This window comes from Sceloporus undulatus, chromosome 2 (assembly GCF_019175285.1).
Source record: "Sceloporus undulatus isolate JIND9_A2432 ecotype Alabama chromosome 2, SceUnd_v1.1, whole genome shotgun sequence".
Classification (NCBI taxonomy): domain Eukaryota; kingdom Metazoa; phylum Chordata; class Lepidosauria; order Squamata; family Phrynosomatidae; genus Sceloporus; species Sceloporus undulatus.
This window is the reverse complement of record NC_056523.1, coordinates 189,007,458-189,031,585: the sequence shown is the minus strand read 5'-3', so window position 1 is coordinate 189,031,585 and position 24,128 is coordinate 189,007,458. Positions and strand designations below refer to the sequence as shown.

The following is a 24,128-nucleotide window of genomic DNA, read 5'->3' as shown; positions in this document are numbered from 1 at the left end:
TACGGAAAAAGCTAAACAGCAGCTCTCTAAGTTTCAAAGTGGTCCTTTAAGACATTTCTTACGTTCAAATATGTCTGAGAATTTTCTGTTATTCTAAAGTGACTAATCTGGAATACTTAATGCTGCTCAATTCATACTTGCAATTGCTACTGAAGGCCAGCCCTACCATTAGATAGAGTTATTCTCCCAGGTAACTGGTTTTGGGTTGTCATGAAAAAGCATCAGATTATTACTTTACTCAGTTGTAGTTTTGTGTTTACTGCTGGGAATGGGAAAGAGAAGCCCTTGTGGGATTATCTGCTTCATGAGCCACAGTAATTTAACTGGCTTTAGGTCCTGTGGACCTTGAATTTAGTGAACTGGATCATTATTTGCTGTTCTGCCTCAGGCAGTGAAATATCTTGGTCCAGTACTTTTGCTAACCCAGAACAGAATGCTATTTTATCCATTTAAAACTCTGCTTAAAGCAGAAATGGTAATGTGTGGCTCTCCAGATTTTGTTGGGCTGCAACTCTCAGCATTTCACACCATTTGTTATAGTGACTAGGGCTACTTGACGTTGCAGTGAAGAAAAGGTGGTGAAGGTGAATTGCCATAACTTCATGTGCCTTATCCACCATTTCGCAAAGGGGTGTCATCTTTGTTTTGTGGGAGTTGTGTACATTCAATGACAGTTGTGAATTGTAGTGTGAAGAAATGTGTTATTTGGTAATGTGGCAGGAATGACTCATGCTACAATCCCCCTTCTCTGACCACAGAGAAAGAACATTCTCTGCTGGTCCTGAATGACTAGTCTTCAGAAGTGGTCTGCTGTGTCCCTTAAGACTCAGGATCCCTGTGAATATCTGAATACACCAGGAGTGTAGTAGCTACAGAGGTGGAGGGATTGAGAGAATTGCTTCTCCAAATAAGTATTCTGCCTTCCCTAACATTGCAGAGAGTTGTCATTGCTGTTGTGTGCCTTCAGGTCATTTCTGATTTATGGTGACCCTAAGGCAGGTTTTCTTCAAAAGGGGGGGGGGGTTGCCATTGCCATCCTCTCTGAGGCTGAGAGTGTGTCACTTGCCCACGGTCACTCAATGGGTCTACATGGCCGATCTGGGATTTGAACCCTGGTCTCCAGAGTCATAGTCCAGTGCTCAGACCACAGAGAGTAAGACACTGAAAATCATTCACAGCTAGACCTCTTCTATTTGCAGTGTGCACATCCCTTTGGTAACTTTGGCTGCCCCTTTTCTTTGGATGCCTCCACTGTATTTCTAAATGCTCGAGTGAAGTTTTAAATTACAGTAATGAAGTGCTAGAAATGTGAGGGCAGAAGGAAAATTTCATTTAGAGGGAGCAGAGTTCTTATTTGGTGGAGCCGTATTCTAGTTTTGCCCAAAAGTCACCAGATCCTGTCTGATCTTGGAAGCTAATTCTGATTAGTGCTTGGATGGAAGGCCACCAATGAATACTAGGAGCTGCAGGCTATATTTCAAAGGAAAGAACTGGAAAAATCTCATCTGAGTATTCCTTGCCTAAGAAAACCCTACAAAATTTATTGTTACTTGAATGCACATATACACATAAGCACACATAGCTACGCCCCTGGTCACACCTTCTTCTGTTTCTCTCTCTTGCATGTTCCTGTCTGCATAGCCTCCCAAAGACTGTCTTGAGTCATAGCTGAGGGCAGGAAAACTCAAAACAGGAACAGCATTGTAAAAGCCTACTCAGAACAGCAGCAACAACAAGAAAGAGTCTTGCAACACGTAAAGATAAAAAGGACTATTTTTTGTTACAACAGGCCAATGAGTCTAGGAATAAAAATAACAAAACACTGAACTGGCTTTCAGGCTTCACAGATTATGCTCCTTTGGCTTTGATCTTAAAGAGAAAGTTGGGTGAAGGGGTGGGCGGAGGGGAGATGCTTGTGACAGCTTCGTATCAGTTAAAGGAAATGCAAGAGTTGGTGTCTGTAGAACTTTGCAATCTTAAGGTCGTGATTCAAGAGGCTGTTTATGAGTGAACTAATTTAGCTTTGTGCCCAGTGCAAAAGATTTTCAGTTGCATCAAAGCATGTGGGGCAGGCAGGAGGCAGGAGATAAAGCAGCTCTCTCTTTGAAAATATCCATGCTGGAGATTAACCCTAAGGAAAACTCACAAGTCCACTGTAAAACAAACAGCAAAAATAAATATGTAAAGAGATCTTGTAGCACCTTTGAGACTAACTGAAAGAAAGAACTTGGCAGCATGAGCTTTCATAGACTTCAATCAGCTTCCTCAGATGCATAGGAAGTAAACATAAGTCTACAAAAGCTCATGCTGCCAACTTTTTTCTTTCAGTTTGGGGCAGTACAGATGGGCAGATAGAAGCCACTCCTTCCTGCCCCGGGTTGGTGCCACAGCAGCTGCACGCTGTGGCACCAACCCGCTCCCTAAAAGAAGCGCTTGCATGCCATGATGATGCCACTTCTGGCCAGTGCCATTTGGACACTGCACGCCACAGACATCATCATGGCACACACTATGTGGACACCATGATGGGAGGGTGGAACTAGGGCTTGGAGCATGTGAATGCTCCACTCTAGTTCAGCCCTAGTACATGATCAGGCTGGCACAAAGTGCCGGTCTGTACTGCCTCTGAAACAAATTTTGCCAAGAAACCCCCCTGACAGAGTTGCCATGAGCTGGAAGCAACTTGAAGGCGCACAACACAGAGACCTTGTTCCAATGCAGAAAGGCAATCAAACTCTGTTAGTGAATTGCAAAGATGCACATCCAGGCAAGACTGTTCCGATGCATACTGAACACTTTTAATGGGTTTAGGGGACTCTGGTTGTGTTCTGGCAATTCCTAACCAGTGCCCTGATGCACATCGAGGAGTGCCCTGATGCTCATTAGTGATGTTCATTGCACATTGGGCTGTGGCATGTCAGTCACAATCAACACCCACAGTTTATAATGTCATAGCAACACCTCGGTGGATGTGGGAGTTGCAAAACTACTCAATCCATTCAAGTGCACATGTACAGCCACTTGTGAAGATGTTAAGTCCCAAGCAGGATGCCAGCCAAGGTTGTTATGGAATTGTTGGACACCACATTGGATAATATAATCTAGTACTTGGAGAACATCTATTTTCCATCCTGTTTAGACATTTAAACACACTTTCCTGAAACTAACACTCTCCAGCTGTGATGGACTACAACTCCCTTCCTCTCTAGCCACCATGGCAATTGTCATATTGGGTAAGTGGTGGGAATTGTAGTCCCATTTGTCTGGAAGACACTGGGATTGGGACAGCTGATTTAGGCTGCTGCTAGACTGGAGAATTAATGCAATTTGATATTTCTATAACTATCATGGCTCCATCTTATGGAATCCTGGGGTTTCTTGTTTGTTGTGGCACCAGAACTCTCTGAGACAGAAAGCTAAATATCTCACATAGCACTGAGCTATGGCAGTGAAAGCAGTGTCCAGCTGCCTTAATTCTGCAGTGTAGATGCACTCTTAGAGAGCAGAAGAGAATACTCAAGTGTGATGGGTCCCCTTCTGTTCTTTCTACCTTGTTAAATTTACTGTTGTCTAAAGCAGACTAATATAAATAGTAAAGATGGCAGTTTTGGTCCCTTAAAAGAGGGGGAGACCCTGAGCGATGAAAAATATCACAAAAACCTTTATTGGGACCAACCAAAAATCACAGTCGCAAGCTAGCATTTTTTTAATGGATAAATTGTAGCTATGGGCCCGAACAGACACACCAAAATAAAGCTGCTTCGGTTACTTTAGAGGTATGGTATTTAAATGATGCATGCGTCCTAAGAGGCTGGAAGCTGCACCAAAGCCACGCTCTAGTCCCAAGGACTGGAACACAGCTTTGGCGCAGCTTCTGGCCTCTTAATATGTGTATGTCACTTAAACAGCATACCTCCAAAGTGATCCAAAGCAGCTTTATTTTGGCCTGTCTGTTCAGGCCCTATTTTATAACAACCTCTACAATCATTACTAACCTAATGACACGTGGACTTACATACTGGCGGGGATAGTGGCCAAAATGACAGATCAGTGGAAGTACAGCTACACTCTAACAGAGACTGCCTCATTTGTTTAATTGATCTGTCTGTCTTGAACAGGACTAGGCAACTTTTTTGAGCCGGGGGCCGGGTTGCTGTCTCTCAGACAACTGGGGGGCCGAAGCCAAAAAATAAATAAGTAAATAATTTAAAAAAAAATTTAAATAAATAAATAAACCGGGACAAATGTAGGACAAAATTTTCAAATGGTGGACACTTTTTTTAAAAAAAGTGGAGGACATGTGAAAAAATTTGCTGATTTTTTTAAAAAATGTTAATATAAATGCATGTTTCTGAGGCTTCTATAGACAATTGCCCCCCCAAAGGCCCTGGCGGCAATCGGCAGCAGGACCGGGCTGGGGCCGGTCCCAAGGCTTTGCCGGGCTGCAACCGGCCTGCGGGCCGCAGGTTGCCTACCCCTGGTATTGAATATTACTTCTGTCTGTATTTTACATGGGTGTAATTATATAGCTTGGCTGGATGGCTGGAGTCATCTGAAATGGGTCCTAGAACAGATCAAGCCATTGAAGAGCACCGGTGCCACAAATCCCTGCCACAAAAACTACAAATCCCAAGATTCCATAGGATGGAGCCATGAGACCAGTCATAATGTGGTTTCTGACTTATGGTGGCCCTAAAGCAAATTTTTCATGGGGTTTTCTTGGCAGGTTTCTTCAGAGGGGGTTTGCCATTGCCATCCTCTTTGGCTAAGAAAATATGACTTGCCCCAAGTCACCCCATGGGTTTTTATGCGCTAGCAGAGAATTGAACCCTAGTCCCCAGAGTTGTTGTCCAGTACTCACACACACTGGCTCTCACATATGTGACTGGAATAGGGCGTCTCATTTTATCTTTCATCTCCTGGAGAGAGGTATGTTGAGTTAGCCCTGGCTACCCTTTGATCCCGTCTGTTGCCTTTACATCTCATTTCATTCTGATATTTTTTATTTTAAAAAGTTCTTCTCATGCTGCTGCTTTTAACTCTCTTTTGTCAGTTCCCGCCCTATCCTTCTGCAGCATGTCTGCCTCACTAGTCTTTTTCAGCCTGTGGAATGGAGGTTTGTTCCTTTAAATCTTTATCCTGGTCCTTGGCGTACTTGGCAAGAAGAGAGTCCTAGTTTGTTTAGCTGTTGCCCCAGAGACAGCCCCACCTCCCTGTGCTTTGCTACCCAATGTGCTGGGAACAGATTGGGCCTTTGTCTCCAGGGCCCACACCTGGTATATTTAGCTGCCAGATGTGGCTACCAGTTGCTGCTGCAGCTGGAACATTCCCTCAGCTGCCCTGCCACGCCATTTGCTGGGAGGCATCTCAGGAAATGCCTCGCCTTGCCATGTCTCTCTTCCTATCTGTCTCTTAAGGAAGATCCCTATATGGGTACGAAGCAGAGACAAGGCAGATGAATAAATTCAGGTGCTTGTGAAAACCATAGGTTCCCTGACATCCCTCCAAGTGAAAGCAGAGCTTTTCATGACTGGAAAAAGACTTTTCCCCTCAGACTCTCAAAAGCAGAACAAGCTACAGAGACAGATGGGACCATGCCCTGATTTGGTTTAAAGCATTATTATAATTATAATTATATTTACAGTGGTCTCTCCACATTCGCTGGGAATAACGTGAAGGACCCTATGAACGTGGAAGAAACGCAAATAAAAAAACACTATTCTTTTTACCTGAGAGAATTTCTAGGTCCTCCAGAGCAACTCTGTGGTCAACATCAGTCAGAGGTTGAATATAGAATCATGCTGGAGGACCTACAAATGCTTAGAGAAGTGTTTTCTCTAGGAACATCTAGATTCTGCAGCACAACTCTGTGGTCAACTTCTGGCAGAGTTGTGCTGGAGGACTTAGAGATTCCTAGAGAGAACATATTAATCAAAAACTGCATATAATCACAGCCACAAAAGCCAAAGCCACAAATGTGGAGGGCAAATTGTGTTTGTATCCCGCTGTCCCCCCAAAACTGGGACACTGAGTGACTTACAGTTTAAAAGAGCAGTACAGTTAAAAACATATAAAAGTGATGCATTAAAATAGAATTAGGCCTGGTACATACCTCCCCGTCAGGGTGGACTGGAGGCATCCGGTTTTCCCTTGGAGGGACGCTGCAGCAGCCAAACTGCGAGGTGTCCCTTTACCCCAAAAAGAACCCGGAAAAAATGGGTGCACCATTGGTGTTTTCATGGCAAGACAAACCTACCATGATGGTTTCATGGCAAGATTTATTCAGAGGGGATTTGTTTTTGCTTTTGTTTTACTCTGAAGTTGAGAGAGCATGACTTGCTCAATGTCACCCAGTGAATTCCTATGGCCAAGCAGAGATTTGTACCATAGTCTCCTGGACTCCTAGTCCAATACAGAAACCATGACAATATACTGGTTCTCCCCACACATGGAGGGTTTAAAAAGAGGGATCCCCACATGTAGTGGGCTATGAGATGGTTTTTAAACAAAAAAACTAAAACAAAGGTTCCAGTTAGGGCTGTCTCCTAGAATAGGTGTGGGGAACATGTCCCTCCAGGTGTTGTTGGGCTGCAACTGCCCTCCCTTGTTAAGCCTAGATGGCATAGCAAATGGTGTGGAATATTGGTAGTTGCAGTCCAACAATATCAAAAGGGCTGCACAATTACAAGACCTGCCTTACAGTAAACCAGGAAAGAAGCTGAAACTGTCTTCCGTGAAGCATGGCCATCAGATACCATCATTTCTAATGTTCATGGATTTAGCTGGTGCACTGTCTGACTGTCTGGTTGTGGATATCTTTCATTTTTTGCAGCCTGAGGATGTGGATAAGTTGGAGGCTTGAGGCCTCTATTCATCCATTGTAGGTAGCAAAAAGGGCCAGGATGAGTCAAAAGACTTTGACCTCAGAGGTGGCAGAGGTCGCAGTTTTTAAAAAATTTGTAGCAGAGCTCTGGTGGAAAAATGGTTAGCCTCTCCACTCCAGGTGATCTGGAATGATGCTGATTCTTTGGATCTGCTCTGATTCAGTTTGCAGTCTGTTTTGGTCTAGCAACAGTCATCCTCTTGAATGATTTATACCAGGAGTGGACAATGTTTGAGAGTAGTACGGGAGTCTTTTTGCTCTCCTGATCTTTCTAAGGCTGGTCATTCCCTTCTTTAAAAAAAGGCATTTTGTGGCCAAAAAAAGCTCAGGGGGATTACATTTAGAGGGCACATTGCATTCGCCAAAGACTTGAAGGGACATGACTTTTCTCTGGGGACTGCAGTACTTTGGTAGGGTGGACCAGGGTCAGGGGGAGCAGCCCCAAAAGTCCCGAAATGCCCCTGGATCCTCAGAAAGTGCCCACTAATGTTCTATGGCACGATCCTACCTATGTATTGTAACCTATTGTAACCTCTGCAAAATTTTGGATTTCCAAAGTTATTGCTTTTTATAATGTTTTTACCATTATTGTTATTATGGTCGTTGTTGCTGCTGCCATCATAGTGGCTGTTGTCATCATCATCATCATCATTTAGGAGTATGCCCTAAAGCACTCATCTTTGGTTTGTTTACCTGTAATGAGGCTTAAACAGATTGCATGCATCAACAACGCTCTGGTCACATTTAAGTTGACTGAACCTGATGTTTTTTCTTAAAGTGGCATGTGAATGTGGTCAGTCTGAAGCAACTGATGTGGATTCTAACAACGACAGGCCCAAAGGGCAAGAAAGGATTGGTCAATCTGTCACCATCTATTTTTTCCCAACCTGCAAGAGACGTGACCACTTTTTAGCAGTTAGCATTTATATTCATCCTTCTCTCTCAATTTTTATTTTCCCCTTTATCAGTTCTGTTCTTTAATCATTGTTATGTTTCTCTTCCTAGTGTGCCTGTATTCTTATCCTGATCTGCTATGGAGCTTCAAGGACACCAGGCTACACATCTTTGGCTATTTGCATGTTGATTTACTGCATCGTCATGTTCATCATCTACACGTGTGCATTGGACAGCCAGCTGGGTTTTATCCACTGGGGATGGACTGTAAGTAATGTGGTGGGGTTGGGTACTTGTGGCCATACTGGCAGTGGCTTATGGGAGCTGTGGTCCAAAGGCTAAAACCTTTGAGAGTGCAAGGACCATTGATGCAGGGTGACCAGATGTCCTTCTTTTCCAGGACATGTCCTACACTTTCTGTCCAGGAGGAATTCCAAAATGTTTTCCATTTTGAACATGACTAAGAAGCCCATTGAGTAACACCATGTTGTATCACAATACAGAAACCATGCAGGGGTACCTGTGTTGGCCATTTAACAAATGCAAACAAAATTCCATCAGTGATACCTTTGTTGGCCAACCAAAATGCACAATATACTTGTTGCAAGCTTTCGAAGCGCCATGGACTTCTTCATCAGGCAAGATGTTACAAACCAAACAGGAGAAAAAAACAAAAACATTTGGCTCCTCCTCCTCACAGCAATAGGGAAATTTTCAAAGTCCAGGAAATTTAAAGTCCATTGCATCTCAACAGGGACCCCTTTTTTTGCAACCCAGTATATCTCCATTCCAGTGGGGTCACAGACCTCTTTGTAGGCAGAGAACGACGGATTCCTCAAGAAGTCGCCATGTTTTTGCATCAGAAACATTGTGGTAGGTCTAGAATAAAACATGTGAATTCAGTCCAAATTTAAGAAGAAAAAAATTGTTTTACCTTGGTTGGAAGTCTGAGATCTCCGACCAAGTTAAAATAATTTTTCTTCTTAAATTTGAACTGAACATGGAGACTTGACCAAAAAAATCTATCCACTACCCTCAGATTTTTTTTTCTTCCTGTGTGGGAACAAAGAAACAGGTGCAGAAACAGGAAAATGCATGGTTGTTTTTCAGAAAACAGTGCCTTTTAAATGCAAACTAAGGGCCCAAACAGAAAGGCCAAAATAAAGCTGCTTCGGGTCACTTTGGAGGTATGCTGTTTAAAAGGATGGATAAGAGGTCGGAAACCTTGTCAAAGCCACGCTCCAATCCTAAAGACTGGAGCACAGTTTTGGTGCAGCTTCTGGCCTCTTACGATGCGTGTGTCATTTAAACAGCATACCTCCAAAGTGACCCGAAACAGCTTTATTTTGGCCTGTCTGTTCAGGCCCTAAGTCACTAAATATATGGAAAGGCACTCAGAACTGAAAATGCACAATGGAGTTGTAATGAACAAATGAAGTTGTAATTTTGCCCATTTGTCTGTTCTTAAATTTGAAATTGAAATAAGCCAAAATTTTACATGTCTAGTTGAAACTAATGTGGGATCTAGCCACAAAATTCTGAGTGCCATTCATTTATTTATTATAGTAAAGGGGAAGGATAAAGATGCATTTAATTAAAAAAGACAAATAAAACAAACATCTGGCAAAAACAGGTCTGCTCAGTAAGAGGGGTGGGTTTTAAAACAGACAATTTCTTCCTGACATAAGACACATATAGGAGCACTGGAGCTTTCGAAAGACCCTCACAGACGTCCTTAAACCTAGGTATTGCATTTTTGGGTTTTGGGGTATGTGTGCTGGCTTGTTCCCCTCTTAGGTACCATCCCTGTGATTAACATTGCTGCTTCCTTCATGGTTGCTTCCATGCTGTCCTGAGTCTTTGCAAAGATTTTTATGTCCATGAAATGTGATTTCCTGGTGTGTTTAACAAACGACACAACTGTGTTGGGGGAGGGGGGTACATGGGAAGGATACTTCAGTGCTATAGACTCCCAAAAGCTAATTGTGAGTTATGTTCATTCCTCTAAAGGCAAACACATGAGGTGACTTTACACAGAGAATGAAGCAGTGGTTACTTGGGGGGGAGACATTTTCCACTCCAGATGTTTTGGACTTACAGTTCCAGGGGTCAGTTAGTGGCTCCTATGTGAGTGGGCAAGTGAATCCACTCCAGGTTTTAACCTGAAATCGAAGCTTTCCAAGGTAGTGGGTAGTCCTGCTCCCAAAGTAGATTCAATGCTTTGGATAGCTCATTTCAAGTCTCACATAAAACCTGGAGAAAAATTACCAGCCCACTGACATAAAACCACTGGTGCCTACTGGTCCCCAGTATCTCCCAGTGCAAAAAGAAAAAAATATTTCTAATTTCTGACGCCGACTGCAAAGGTAATAGATACATCTTCAAGTAAGCATTTATTCTGGCAAATGAACATTTAGGTAGTATTCCAGATTTACTTTGAATTGAATGGAATATCAATTATACAAGGATTTAAAGAGCTGCTGTCAGTCTATCTATTGCATATTTATTTGTCAGTCTATCTATTGCATATTTATTTATAGTGCTCTTTTCCATCAATTATTTATTTGACTAGATTTTATGTTGCCTTTCTTCCAGCGAACACAAGGTGGCATATATGGTTTCTTTCCTCCACAGTTTATCCTCACAACAATCTTGTGAGGAAGGTCTGACTATGGACCTTATCACACTGAGGTTATTGGAGCTAAGATCAGGGGTGAGTGTGGGTCGAATGATGCAGATTGACGTTATAACGTGACTGTTTTATCACACCTGGTTGCCCTTCCGTTACCCTTCTGAACTGAGGGGGAATCGAATCCAAGGCAAGTCATGTGATGCGAATTCAGGGAAAGCGGAGTGAGTGCAAATTGTATTTCCACACCAGTGCATACCATAGGGGGTTCAACGATTCGAATTGGGACCCTTGCATATGCTCAGTGGGGCCCTGAAGGCATCCTGAACCTTTGCACTTCCGGGGTGAAGAAGAGAGCCTGGCTCCACTTTCACGGGAATGACAGCTTCCCCTTTCTTCCTCCCTTCTATTTTCCCATCCCTGGCAGCCAAATTCAAAGGGTCCTCTGTGTCAGAGCCTCCATCCATTTCAGCCACATCTACATCTATTCTCCTGTCATTCTCCTCATCTACATCTCTCCTTCCCTTTGTAGTAGTTGCCGTCTCTTAATTTAAGTTCTTAGTTTGCTGAGGCACCAGAGCTCTCTGGCAGAGAAGGCTCACTGTCTCAGGACACTGCAGTTCCCAGAATTCCATAGCACTGAGCCAGGATAGTTAAACTGCAGTTAAACTGGATTATGTCCCCAGTGTGGATGCAACCTAAGAGAAGGCAACTGCTACAAAGGGGCACACACAGATGCACACATCACTACCACCACCAACAAAGATTTGTAGTTTGGTGAGAAAACAGAGCGCTCTGTCAGGAGGATAGATGTAGATGAGGATGAAATGGATGGGGGCTCTGACACGGAGGATCCCTTTGGGGATATGTGTGTGTGTGAGAGAGAGAGAGAGAGAGAGAGAGAGAGAGGCGGGAAGGGAGGGAGGGAGGGAGCGCTCGCTGGGCAGGCTGCTCTGCAAGAAGTTGCAGCGAGGAAGGAGAGGGAAGCAGAGACAGAGCTCCAATGGAGCCCCGGTTGCCCTGAAACCGGAAGGAAATGGGGCAAATTGCAGCAGGGCATCATGGGAGATTTGCAACCCAGGGGTCTTGCGATGGTGTTCAGGAGCACCGGCAGATTGGAATTCCACATCAGACCAATCTGCAGTGAGTTCGAACTGACCATCAATGCAAATCCTGTCAATCCACTTATTTAGCACACTCACCAAAATGAGGAGCCAGGAAGGATTCAGTTCAGAAGCCTCGCGGAAGGAGGACACAAGGGGCTCCCATTGAAAGCAACCCGGTGTGAAAATACGTGAACGTTCTAACGTGAATCCACATCACTCAATTCACACTGACCCTAGTTCTGAGCTCAGAAAACCCAGTGTGATAAGGTCCTAAGTAACTGTGACTGGTGCCTGTTCACTGAATGAGCTCCATGACACAGTGGGGATCTGTACCTAGATGTTCCAAGCCCCAGCCCAATGCTGTAACCACTGCACTGTTATCTCTTCCGACTGACAGTAGTGCTCCAGGATTCCAGGAAGATTTCATGACCAGTCCTGCAATGTGCAAAACTTTGGAGTGGAAATGGTGGAGGTTGAACCTAGGACATTATACATGATCAAGCATGTGCTCTTCTCTGTACTTGAATTATGGCCCCTCCTTATCTTACGCAACACCTTCCAAACCATCCTGCCTACATTACACTAATTAAAATAGGGTGAGTTGGGATTTTGGCGGCTTGTACAAAAGGTGTTTATTTGGAGCTTGGAAGAGTTACGTCTTTGAGATCCAGCACCCATGATCATCCAGCCAACATGGTCCAAAGAGTAACTTTTCCAGATTGTCACTATGTTTATATCCATCCATTCATGTAGACAGGTTTTGGGAAAATGCACAATGGTTTCACTTTAAGGGTACTATACCTCTCTGCCTGGGAGTAGACCCTATTGAATTTAATTTCAGAGAATAGGATTAGACCAGCGGTTCTCAACCGGTGGGTCCCGACCCCTTTAGGGGTCGAACAACCCTTTCACATGGGTTGCCTAAGACCATTGGAAAAACATATTTCTGATGGTCTTGGGCACCAAGAAACCACAATTTTATGATTGGGGGTCACCACAACATAAGGAACTGTATTTTTTACATTCTTTGTTTATTATAAAACATAAAATCATAACCTACGTAGTACACTTAAAACAATACAAAACATACAATCTAACAAGACATACTCCTTACATTTAAAGATCTACCTCTAACAATAGTAAAAAAGAAACACATTTAAAAACAAATCTTCCTTGCTTTTCAAGTTATGCTGATATATTATAAGCTTTTCTCCCTATAAGCTATGAAAATGAAAAAGATTTTTCTACATAATTTTAATCAAATCAAAAATATTTGTAATTTGGTTTTTTCCATTCTTGTACATTTATACATTTTGTAGACTTTTATTAATCCAGGCCACTGTTCCAGTTTTGTCCCCATTTGTTTTCTAAGTAACAAATCAAAGGATTCCAATCCTTTTTGAATTTTTTTAGAGATTTCTTTTGCAATATTTGTGTTAATTTATCTATTTCCATAAAATCAATCAATTTGGACAACCAATCTTTTCAATCTGGAGCTGTTTTTTTCCTTCCACTTAGATGCATACAACAATCTAGCAGCTGTTGACATATAAAACATTAATCCTCCATATTCTATGAGGAACTGTATTGAGGGGTCGCAGCATTAGGAAGGTTGAGAACCACTGGATTAGACTGTGGCTAGATCCATATAAACATAGATGTACCCATTTGACGTTCCTAAATTCAGATTAATACAATATTAATTTCTTTCCTCCCTTTCTCTTGCTTCCTTTAGGATTTCATAAGGGCTCTCATAGGAGCTGTTGCCTTCCTCATTACCTCCCTTATTGTCCTCATAGGGCACCGTGACGGAGCAGGCATCACTGCTGGGGTAAGTGAAGATGCAGAGATTCATGCAGGGCAGGGATAGGAAGCTGAAATATTAATTTGCCAGGGAATGTTGGCATTCAGAAGTGTTGCCTTTAGCAATGGCTCCTTGCCTTGGGCAATCCTAGCAGGGATAACTCTCCAGTAATGAAAATCCTTGGCTGCATCACAATCCAACACAATGGCTGTAGGCCAACAGCCTCTCAGTGTTGTGTAAATATCCTCATGTAGAGATAAGCAAAGTGCCAGCATGGTGTAGTGGTTTTAGCAGTGGACTATGACTATGGAGTCTCTCTGCTCAGGCATGGAAACCCACTGAGTGACTTTGAGCAAGCCACACTGTTTCAGCCTCAGATGATGGCAACATCAAACCCCCTTTGAAGAAACTTGCCAAGAAAATCCCTGATAGGGGTTTAGGGTTGCCATAAGTCAGAAATGACATGAAGGCACATAACAATAACCACAAAGAGATAAGCTAGGCCAGCATTACACAAAGCCCAGGCAGAATAGCAACACTGCCCAACACACGTCACTAACTGTAACGCACAGCCCCATAACCTCAGCGTGCAACATTGCTGTATGTGCTACTCTGGTCCCATCACTGTCAGCAGAATACAGACATAGCACTAAGGCTATTAATTGTGTGTGTGTGTGTGCATACCACACACATCTAAAGCAACTTATGCATGCATATGTCAAAAACAGGGTGTCAGCCAGAACTCTGTACCCTCCAGTCTGGAAAGGAAAAAGAGCTGGTTATGGTAACAGCACAGAGGTCTTGTCTCAGGAGCAATCCATGCTAGGAAAGGTACTGAGAAGACTCGTGTTGTGGAGTGATAAGAAGAGACAAAGCAGATCATCGTGTAAATTACTGCAGGAGGCCCAATTATAAAAATACCCAGTCTAGCCACAAATCAGGTTTCTGCATCAGATTGCATTGCTTGCCATCAGGTTTGCTGTATTCTTTGGTTTTAAAGGGATGTCTCCCCTTTTTCTGGATTGTGCTCCGTACATACTACGCCAATGTTGTTTGTTGTTGTTGTTGTGTGCCTACAAGCCATTTTTTACTTATGGTAATCCTCAGTCGAACTTATGGGGTTTTCTTGGCAGGTTTCTACAGAGGAGGTTTGCCATTGCCATCCTCTGAGGCTGAGAGAGTGTGTCTTGCCCAAGGTCACCCAGTGAGTTTTTATGCTCAAGCAGGGAATGAAACCCTGATTGCCAGAGTCATAGGACCTTATCACAAGGGAGGCAAAGTGCCCAAATCCCATGGATAAACGGGTTTTAGATCCCAGGAATTTCCCACAAAAGCAGGATTGTTTTCAGACACATCGGGCTAATTGAGCATTAACCTGACATTAACCCATGCAGAAAGCGGGCAAAATCAGCCACTTTTTACTTTCGGGGAAAAGTAAGTCCACAGGTTAATGTCAGGTTAATGATCAATTAGCCCGACATCGTCTGAAAGCGATTCCACTTTTGCGAGATATTTGTACAACTAAGTAGCAGCCTTAAGGAAGAGCTGGAAATGCTATTTTTAGAGCATTTCTAATGTCCCTTTACTCCTTAATGTTGCCATTCCTCCTTGTAATTTTACAAAAGTAATTTGTGATGCTTGTTATTTTTCAATTGCCTTTTTACAAAAAAGGAGAGAGAAAGGGAGGGGAGAAAGCCTTAAAACTGAAGGGAATGGCATGAAACCATGAAAAATTCCTGACAAAACGCCTCTAAAAATGCCCTTCAGAGGTAACTTTAGGAAGTAGCTTTGATGATGATGATGAAAATTATATTCCACTGCCCTATTCCCATATTTGGACTCACAATTTAAAAGAACAATACAATTAAAAACATACATAAAACAAGCATTAAAATAGAATTAAATGAGTACAGTATTAAAGCTCACCACACATTAAAATAATAAAATTCAAGTGAAAAAGATAAAAGTACAGATTAAACAGTACAGCACTCCTTAGCCCATTCTTTTTAAACTTTCTGTTTTTAAAAGCATGTAATAATCCTGGTCTCCTTGGGAAGGGAGTTCCAGAGTCTAGGGGCAGCCACCAAGAAAGCCCTCTCTTGTGTCCCTCTTGGGTTCGTACTTGGGATGGTGTTGGGACTAAGAGAAGGGCTTCGCCTGAGGATCTCGGAGCCTAGGTTGGCTCATTAAAGGAAAAATGGTCTGCCAGATAGCCTGGACAGATAGCCTGGTGTCCCTCTTATTCTTTGAAATGTGACATTGGTTCATCCCTTGTTAACACTTCAGATAGTAATTAGTTTCTAGGTAACTATGTTTCTTGTGACTGATTTGTTTCATGTGCAGCATTAAGCAAACAACTGTTGGAGAGATAAGGCTGAACAAACACAGGCTGTTCTGGCAAACCAAATCCCCTTTCATGCTTGGACAGTCCTTCTATGAAAGGTCCAAAACACACTGCAGAAATAATCCAGTTTGAGACTGCTTTAACTGCCCTGGCTCATTGCTAGAGGATCCTGGGAATTGGAGTTTATGGTGGCACCAGAGCTCTCTGTCAGAGAAGACTAAATGTCTCACTAAACTACAGTTCCCCAAATCCCTTAGCACTGAGCCAGGGCAGTTAAAGTGATCTCAAAGTGGATTATTTCTGCAGTGTGTTTTGGACCAAAGTGTGTTACAGAATAAGACCTTCTCAGAAGTGGCTGCTATGCTGTGTCTTGAATTTCCTTCCTGTGAGATAGATAGCTGGAACCATTTGTGGCTTTGCTTAAGAGGCATTTAAAAACTCAAAATAGTTTTCCTTTTTAAGTTGAAAAATATTTTTCTGATGAATAATCATCTTTTTGAATTGTGTCTGTGATCCTGCACGCTTTACATAACTACAATGACACAACTCCATCATTGCCATTACATCTGATGATGCTCTGACCAAAATGTGTCAGGAGTACTGGAAACTGATACACTGGGAATTGACATAAGCAGAATTGACGTGTGGCAACTGGAGGGATCCCTTTGGGTTCCTGCCACAACCGCTTGTCCCAGCTCCCCACAAACATGAAAACACTACAGATGCCAATTCCCCATGTCCCAGTCTCCAGCACTTAAGAAATGTTGCAGTCAAGGTGTTGGCAGGCTGCAAATGTAGGTTTGGAGGTCACATTCAACCATTCACAGGTACAATAGCTTATGATCTCAGAACTGAACAAGATGTTAGCCGTTATTCTGTTGAAACCTGAAGTCTATCTACAATGGTCTCTATTCCAAATTACTTAATGGCCTAAATCCTGTTGTCAGCACCAACTGGATTTGCTCTTTTGTTGACTCACCATGCAAGAATTGAGTCAGTGGGCTGAATCTAACTGGGTCTGCATCTACACTGCAGAAATAGTCTTGCCGTGACCACAACTGTAGATATTTTAGATGAAAATAGGCTGTATAGCACACATAAGTGGGATGCGGTGGCTTAGTAGTTAAGATGCCAATTCTGACGATTGGAAGATTGGAAGGCTGGCATTGTGAGGTCTGAGTGCTGCATGATGGAGTGAGCTCCTGTCACTGGTCCCAGCTTCTGCCAACCTAGCAGTTGGAAAGCATGCAAATGCTAGTAAATAGCTACCACTTCGGAGCAGTCCTTGGACAAGCAACAGAGATGAGCACTGCACCCTACAGTTGGTTACATCTAGACATTCATGTCAAGGGACTAGCACACATAAAACTCTCCCAGGGTGCATCTGCACTGCAGAATTAATTCAGTTTGAGACCGCTTTAACTGCCATGGCTCAATGCGATGGAATTCCAGGATTTGTAGTTTTGTGAGACATTTAGCTTTCGCTATCAGAGAGCTCTGGTGCCACAACAAACAACAAATTCCAGGATTCCAAAGGATGGAGCCATGGCAGTGAAAGCAGTGTCAACCCGCATTAATTCTGCATAGGATTCTGGCCAGAACGTTTGCATTGTTTTTATACTGGAAAGACCGTGGTTCTAGAAACAGGTTATGAAATATAAATTAATGTGAAGTAAAATGATCTAAGCTAAACTGGCATTTCCCTTCCACAGGTGATTGGAATTCTAACAGGGATCCTCTTTGGCTACGATGCTTATACCATCTTACCAAAGCTCAGAAGAGCACACACAGCAGCTCCCACTGGTAGGTTCTCTTGGCAAAAATGCAATTAAATGAGTGATCTTTTCTGGCTGACTCCATGATGGCTTTTCTTTGCTGCAGCAATAGTGAGATAGTTGTAGAGAGATCTTGTAGCACCTTTGAGACTGACTGAAATAAAGAAATTGGCAGCATGAGCTTTCCTCAGATACATCTGAGGAAGCAGACTGAAGTCTACGAACATGCTGCCAACTTTTTTCTTTCAGTTAGTCTCAAAGGTGCTACAAAATCTCTCTACAACTGATTCTACAGACTAACATGGGTATATCTTCAAATTCTAACACAATAGTGAGATAGCTAACAGATGCAAGAAACCTTTTAATTTGTGCTGTTTTAAATTTGTCAGTAGGGGCCTGTACAGACAGGCCAAAATAAAGCTGCTTCGGGTCACTTTGGAGGTATGCTGTTTCAATGCTGCATGCATCCTAAGAGCCCAGAAGCCATGCCAAAGCCACACTCCAGTCCTAAGGACTGGAGCGCAGCTTTGGTGCAGCTTCTGGCCTCTTATGATGCGTACATCATTGAAACAACAATCAGCAGCTTTATTTTGGTCTGTCTGTACGGGCCCTAGGAAACAAAGAGGAGACAAGCTCCATAGGCTCAAAGATGTCCAACTGTTTATTATTGTTTAAAAAGCTTATCTCCTCTTTGTTTGATGCTTGGTTAGGTGCTTTCAGTTCCTTACCAATACTGTTAAATTTGTTGGTAGCCACCTTGTGTCCCTATATCAGGAGAAAGGCAGGATAAAAATAAATGAGATAAAAATAAAAACAGATCTGGGAGCATCTCCAGGGGCTATACAGACTGCCAAAGACACACACAACCCAGAGGCCCATGTCTGATTTTGGCAAACAGATACTTTCTGATGTTAAGCAGTGTGGAGGACTCTGCAACCTATTTATGTGGTGATATTTATGTGGCCACTCTGGAAGACAGTTTGGGGAGCCTGGAAGTGTTGATGGCTGCAAAAGCAGCCTTAGAGACCCTAGTTGGCCCCAGGGCTGCACACTGCTTACCTATGATTCAAAGGTTTGCATGTTAAGATATAAAGAACAAGGTAAATCCTTCCTGTTTCCTGCCACCTGCAAGCTCTACCCTTGTTCACATTATTGATGGGGAGCTGCCATGCCCCTTAAGACTGCTCTGGGCATCAGTCAGCCATCAGATATTTATTAACCATACAATTTTTAGCGGGGGGGGGGTCAGTTTAAATACTTGAAGGGATGCCATGTTGAGGAGGGAGCTAGCTTGTTTCTGCTGCTCCAGAGACTAGGACCCAGAGCAATGGATGCAAGCTCCAGGAAAGGAAATTCCACCTCAGCATTAGGAGGAACTTCCTGACAGTAAGGGCTGTTCGACAGTGGAACAAACTCCCTCAGAGTGTAGTGGAGTCTCCTTCCTTGGAGGTCTTTAAACAGAGGCTGGATGGCCATCTGTCAATTGGGATGTTTTGATTGAGAGTTCCTGCATGGCAGAATGGGGTTGGACTGGATGGCCCTTGGGTCTCTTGCAACTCTATGATTCTAAGGCTAAATATCTCATAAAATTATTTCCCAGCATTGAGCCAGGGAAGTTCAAACAGTCTCAAACTGGATTATTTCTGCAGTGTGTTTTGGACCTAAGTAGAATATGAGCAAAAGTATTGATTGTGGAACTGATTTGGTTCATTCACCTATATCACTTAGGTATCCATAAGATACAATGATCTAGTTGTAATCTTTCCACGTTTTCCCAGTCCTGTTTCTGCATCTCTCTTTATGCCAGCAACATCAGTCTCTCTTCTGTAGGATGGAAATGAGTTTTAATGCTCTTATTATTTTATGGCTGTCTACATGTTCAATAAAAGTGCATAAAATGTATAATAAAAATAAGAAGTGCATTAAAAGTGCAATACAACTCTATATATGATTCAGTGGCTTAGTGGTTAAGATGCCAATTCTGATTGTAAGATCATAAAATTGGCAGTTTGAGGCCCAAGTGCTGCATGATGGGGTGAGCTCCTGTCACTAGTCCCAGCTTCTGCCAACCTAGCAGTTCGAAAGCATGCAAAGGCAAGTAGATAGGTACCACTTCTCAGTGGGAAGCTAACAACATTTGGTACAGTCATGCTGGCCACATGACCACCAGGGCAGTCCTTGAACAACACTGGCTCTTCGGAAACAGGGATGAGTACCGCCCCTATAGTCGGTTACGATTAGACATTCATGTCAAGAGACTACTTTTACCTTTATATGATCAATTCTTATTTCCACCCCAGTGTTGCCATAAACATTGCATTTTCATGATTTAAAAAAAGGGGGGTGGAATAGAGGAAATTGGCAATCACTGTGTCTCCTGCCTCAGCCCCACCTATCCCTATTAAATATATTGATGTATTTTATTCAAGTACATCCTGCTTTTACCCAATAATGGGACTCAAGCTGGCTTAAACCTTATTTAAAACAACACAGAATAAAACTATGCAAAAACATCAGTTAAAAATACAGACCTAAAAGGTGTATGAAAAACAGTTAACCAATTTGTGGAATTAAAACCAATTAAAACCATTAAAAGGCCATAGGAGAAAATCAAGCACCTCGGGCGTGCAAGAATAACTTCACCTGTACCTGTTTGTGACACATATATTTCTTCCTTTACAGGGCCCACAGAAGGGATCTGAAGAGAGTGTCTCCCAGGTTCATCGTGATGGAATACCACACGGGACTCACCGCCTCTTGCCTCCCACCAGAAGGATATCCCAGTCTATCAGTTCGGCAGCATCATGTTTCTCTTCCTCCCTTCCTTCTTTTTTCCTCTTGATATCTCAGTGTGGGCCACATTCCTTCAGACAGATAATTCCTCCCTCTTAATCTCCACTAGCTAACTCCCCTTTTCTGATTCCAATTTAGCAGAGGAAAGAAAGCTTCATAGACTGTAGAGAAAGATAAGTATCCCACCCATACACACATGTATAATCAATAAGATTACCTCTGTATACATTGGTGTATGGAGGAAGTTTCAGGTCATCTAAGGGAATAAATCAATCAATATAGGCTTTCGTGAGATGGTCGGGCAGAAAATGAGACTTAGTTTCTACTGCCATTTCTAGAAGAAAAAAGGGGGGGAGAGGAGGGGAGTCGAAAAGGGCTTTGGAGACTTATTAAGTGCCTTCCCTTTTCTGTCCCCTTTTCCAGATGGGGGACCATAGGCTGGGGTTGCCTCTAATTTTATTTCATTCTGGGTCTCCAGATTCGGGGGCACTATTTTGGAGGAATCTAATAAGCATTGCTTACTTTTTTAAAAAAGCTTTTAAAGATAACTCTGGAGAATAGGTCTCGTTCCAAGCCTTGTCAAGGATGTGTTTTGAGACTTTTTATTAAGCTGCATTGCATGCCAATTATGATGGGACAAGTGATTATTGTTTTGTTTTTTTAAAAAGAAAAGGACCCCAACCCTTTAGTTCTTTTGTTCACTGATTATCAAACCCTTCCCTCTTGGTTTAGGAAGTAAGGTATTTATATAAAATCGGGCACCAGATTTTAAAAAAGCACCAGGTTATGGGCCCAGCTATATAAGCAGAGCAGTTACAAAGCGATACTTGAACCTAGGTAGGTGACAGCTACTGAAACCTTACAGGCAAACCTTTCTGTATTTGGCTCAGAGGGGGAAACTCTTGCATAGTTCATTGCCCCTCTCCATTTGTAAATTATGTAGAAATAGTAGACACTTCGGAATAGTATGAGAAAAGAAATAGTCAAATTTATATACTTGATAATGGTCACAGAATTCAGGGTTTGTTTGTTTGTTTCTTAGGGAATTTGGGTGGCCTTGCTGCAGGTTTCTGGATTATTTTGGTGAAATGCAGAGTGCATGCAGCCATGGCTATGGGCTCTGTATTATTTATAGATCTATCTGGGAATCTTTTCTTTCATCTTTTATAGGAATAGGGGGCTATTACAGCATGTACATTAAAAATGTTTCTCCCACCGATTTGGAATAGGGACACCAAAGAAAGGAGAGGCATGTTTGTTTTCTTCAAACTGTCAGCCCGTCCAGATCTCTTTTGCTCTCCTTCCTTCTCCTGTTGGTCCCTCAGGCAGCTTGAAAAACTGTTTTGTGCTTTTGTTAGAGGAAACAAAACAAATGGTTTATATGCAAATAAAACATAGCTAAATTGGTACTAAGGCTTGGGCCACATCTGTGAACATTTTGCTTCAATTTGGAGCATGGAAAACTTTGCATATTCTCTTTGAGATAATGCCTCAGTTGCTTTCTTACTAAGAAGAAATGTGAGTTTGGCTGACATATTGACTCCTCGTGGACATATGAAATTTTATATGTCTATAGGAGGCAGCATCATTGCACCTTTGCATCTTATTATTTTCTCCGCCCACCTTTCCATTTTCAATCTAGTTCAATGGTTGTTTGGTGGAGTGTGTGTGTTTGTGCAGCATGTTCTCTTCCAAAAGCCATCACTATTAGTGATTCTGTCCAGGGCTGATGATATCTGCAGTCCTGACATTTGGAGTGCCATGCATTCCACATATGCTGTACTGAAATAGATGTTCAGACAATAGCTTTCAGTCAAATATCTGTTGCTATCTCTTGGGTATTTTGAAAAGGTCAGTTGCCTGAAGGGAAGGGGAATCTCTCAAGAGCCATATTAATTCCTTGTTCATTTCCATTCTCCCCTACCCTCAACCATTTGCAAGCCAAACTCCTGTTTTCCACAGCTGTCTTGATAACTTCTGTTTGTAAAAGATAATCTTCCATAAGGAACAAGACTATTCTGGTTCTGACTGCTGGCCTGGGAATGAAGATCTTGGTTGAAGCTCAGGCCAAGGGATGGTGGATGTCTAAGGCTGCTTGGACATTATTCCATACTATGTGGATCTTCCCCAGGCTAAAAGGGGAAGTGTGATAAATACAATTGTTAAAATGAGCCCCTATTCGAAATTATCCACACTGGCCTATCACATGTCTCATGTATTGCTCCAAGCAGCGGCTGCCACTGTGCTTTGATTTCTGATCTCTAAGGCTGTGTGAAGTGTGTTTTAATATTTTTCATTTATGAGGTTAATAAGAAAAGAACTTCTAAGTGAGGGAGGTATCTGTGTGAGTTTACTACTCCAAAAACAACAGTCAGGAGTCTAGCTGCAACTTACAGTGTAAGTATGTGGAGAGCCAGCGTGGTGTAGTGGTTTGAGTGTTAGGCTACAACCCTGGAGACCAGGGTTCAAATCCTGGCTAGGCCATGAAATCCACTGGGTGACCCTGGGCAGGTCACACTCTCTCAGCCTGAGGATGGCAATGCAAACCCCCTCTGAAGAAACTTGCCAAGAAACCCCAAGAAAACACCTTAGGATCACCATAGGATGGAAACTACTTGAAGGCATGCAACAACAACATATGTGGCCTAAATGAGAGCCAGCATGGTGTAGTTGTTTGAGCATAAGAATAGGACTCTGGACATCATGGTTTGATTCCCTGTTTGGCCATGGAAACCCACTGGGTGATTTTGAGCAAGTCACACACTCAGCCCAGAAAACCCCATGATAGGTTCACCTTAGGATCGCCATAAGTCAGAAGTTACTTGAAGGCACACAACAACATGGCATAAATTTTTGTGGACTGCATCAGATGAAGTGGGCTGCAATCCAGATAAAGCCAGTTAATCTTTAAGATGCCACGGAACCCTTTTTTGTTTAAAACCAGCACACAGAGGTTGGCATCTGTTGTTGACAGCATAACCTCAGGTTGACATGCATATGCGTAACCCATCCATGTCCTTTTTAAACCTTGAGAAGCGGGTATTCAGTACCTCCTTGCATAACATCAACCTGCCTCAAGAACTTCCATGAGTCAGGATGCAATGCCATGGCCATTTAGTGCCTAGGAAAGGAATAGCAGGAGGCTGTTGAAAAAAGATAGCTGAGCATTACCCTCTGATATGCAGCAAGATCCTGCCATCTGTCCCCACACCTGCTGCCCTGCAAATGGCTGTGGCAGTGCTCCCTGACATATGGAAGCTGCCAAAAAGGGGGCAGAAGGGATGCACACCGAGTAGGCAACACTCCACCCACATGATCCATGATCTCAGCTTTCAAATATATGATTATTCATGTAATTAATATGTCTTAAGATCTAAAATAGTGAATGAAGCTCATCTGGTGGCCTTAGCCAAGCAAAAGCTACCTGTGGCTTGTCTTCTGTAGAGTTTTCTTCCAACTACCTTCTTGGGATGCTTATGTGTCCAAAAAAATAATAATGAGAATGTTCTGAGAGGGAAAGAGTCGGCAAATCTAGAAACCAGAGTTCAATTCCTCGCTTGGTCATGAATCCCACTGGGTGACCTTGGGAAAGTCACATGTTCTCAGCCTCAGGGGAAGGCAATGGCAAACCTCCGCTGAACAAATCTTGCCAAGAAAACCCCATGATAGGTTCACCTTAGGGCCACAATAGGTTGAAAATTACTTGAAGGCACGCAACAAGGACAACTCTCTCTCTCTCTCTCTCTCTCTCTCTCTATATATATATATATATATATATGCATGTATGCTATCTGCCTTCCTTGGATGAAAGACAATACAAATTAGGTGAACACCCATATCAACAAAAGACAATGGCCATGAATTTGGATATCCAAGCTAAAAATAGTTTTAAAACGTAAA

At 42.7% G+C, this 24,128-nt stretch overlaps 1 protein-coding gene across 1 annotated transcript in view; it reads left to right on the top strand.

Moving 5' to 3' along the window:
- Positions 1–21,637, top strand: part of PLP2 (proteolipid protein 2) — a 31,104-nt gene extending 9,467 nt beyond the window's left edge. The window contains exons 2-5 of the mRNA XM_042455854.1: positions 7,889–8,044; positions 13,248–13,343; positions 17,373–17,463; positions 20,118–21,637. Of these exons, the coding sequence (XP_042311788.1) occupies positions 7,889–8,044; positions 13,248–13,343; positions 17,373–17,463; positions 20,118–20,137 (363 nt within the window). The 3' untranslated portion in view covers positions 20,138–21,637. The remainder of the gene's footprint in view (positions 1–7,888; positions 8,045–13,247; positions 13,344–17,372; positions 17,464–20,117) is intronic.
- Positions 21,638–24,128: the final 2,491 nt, after the last annotated feature.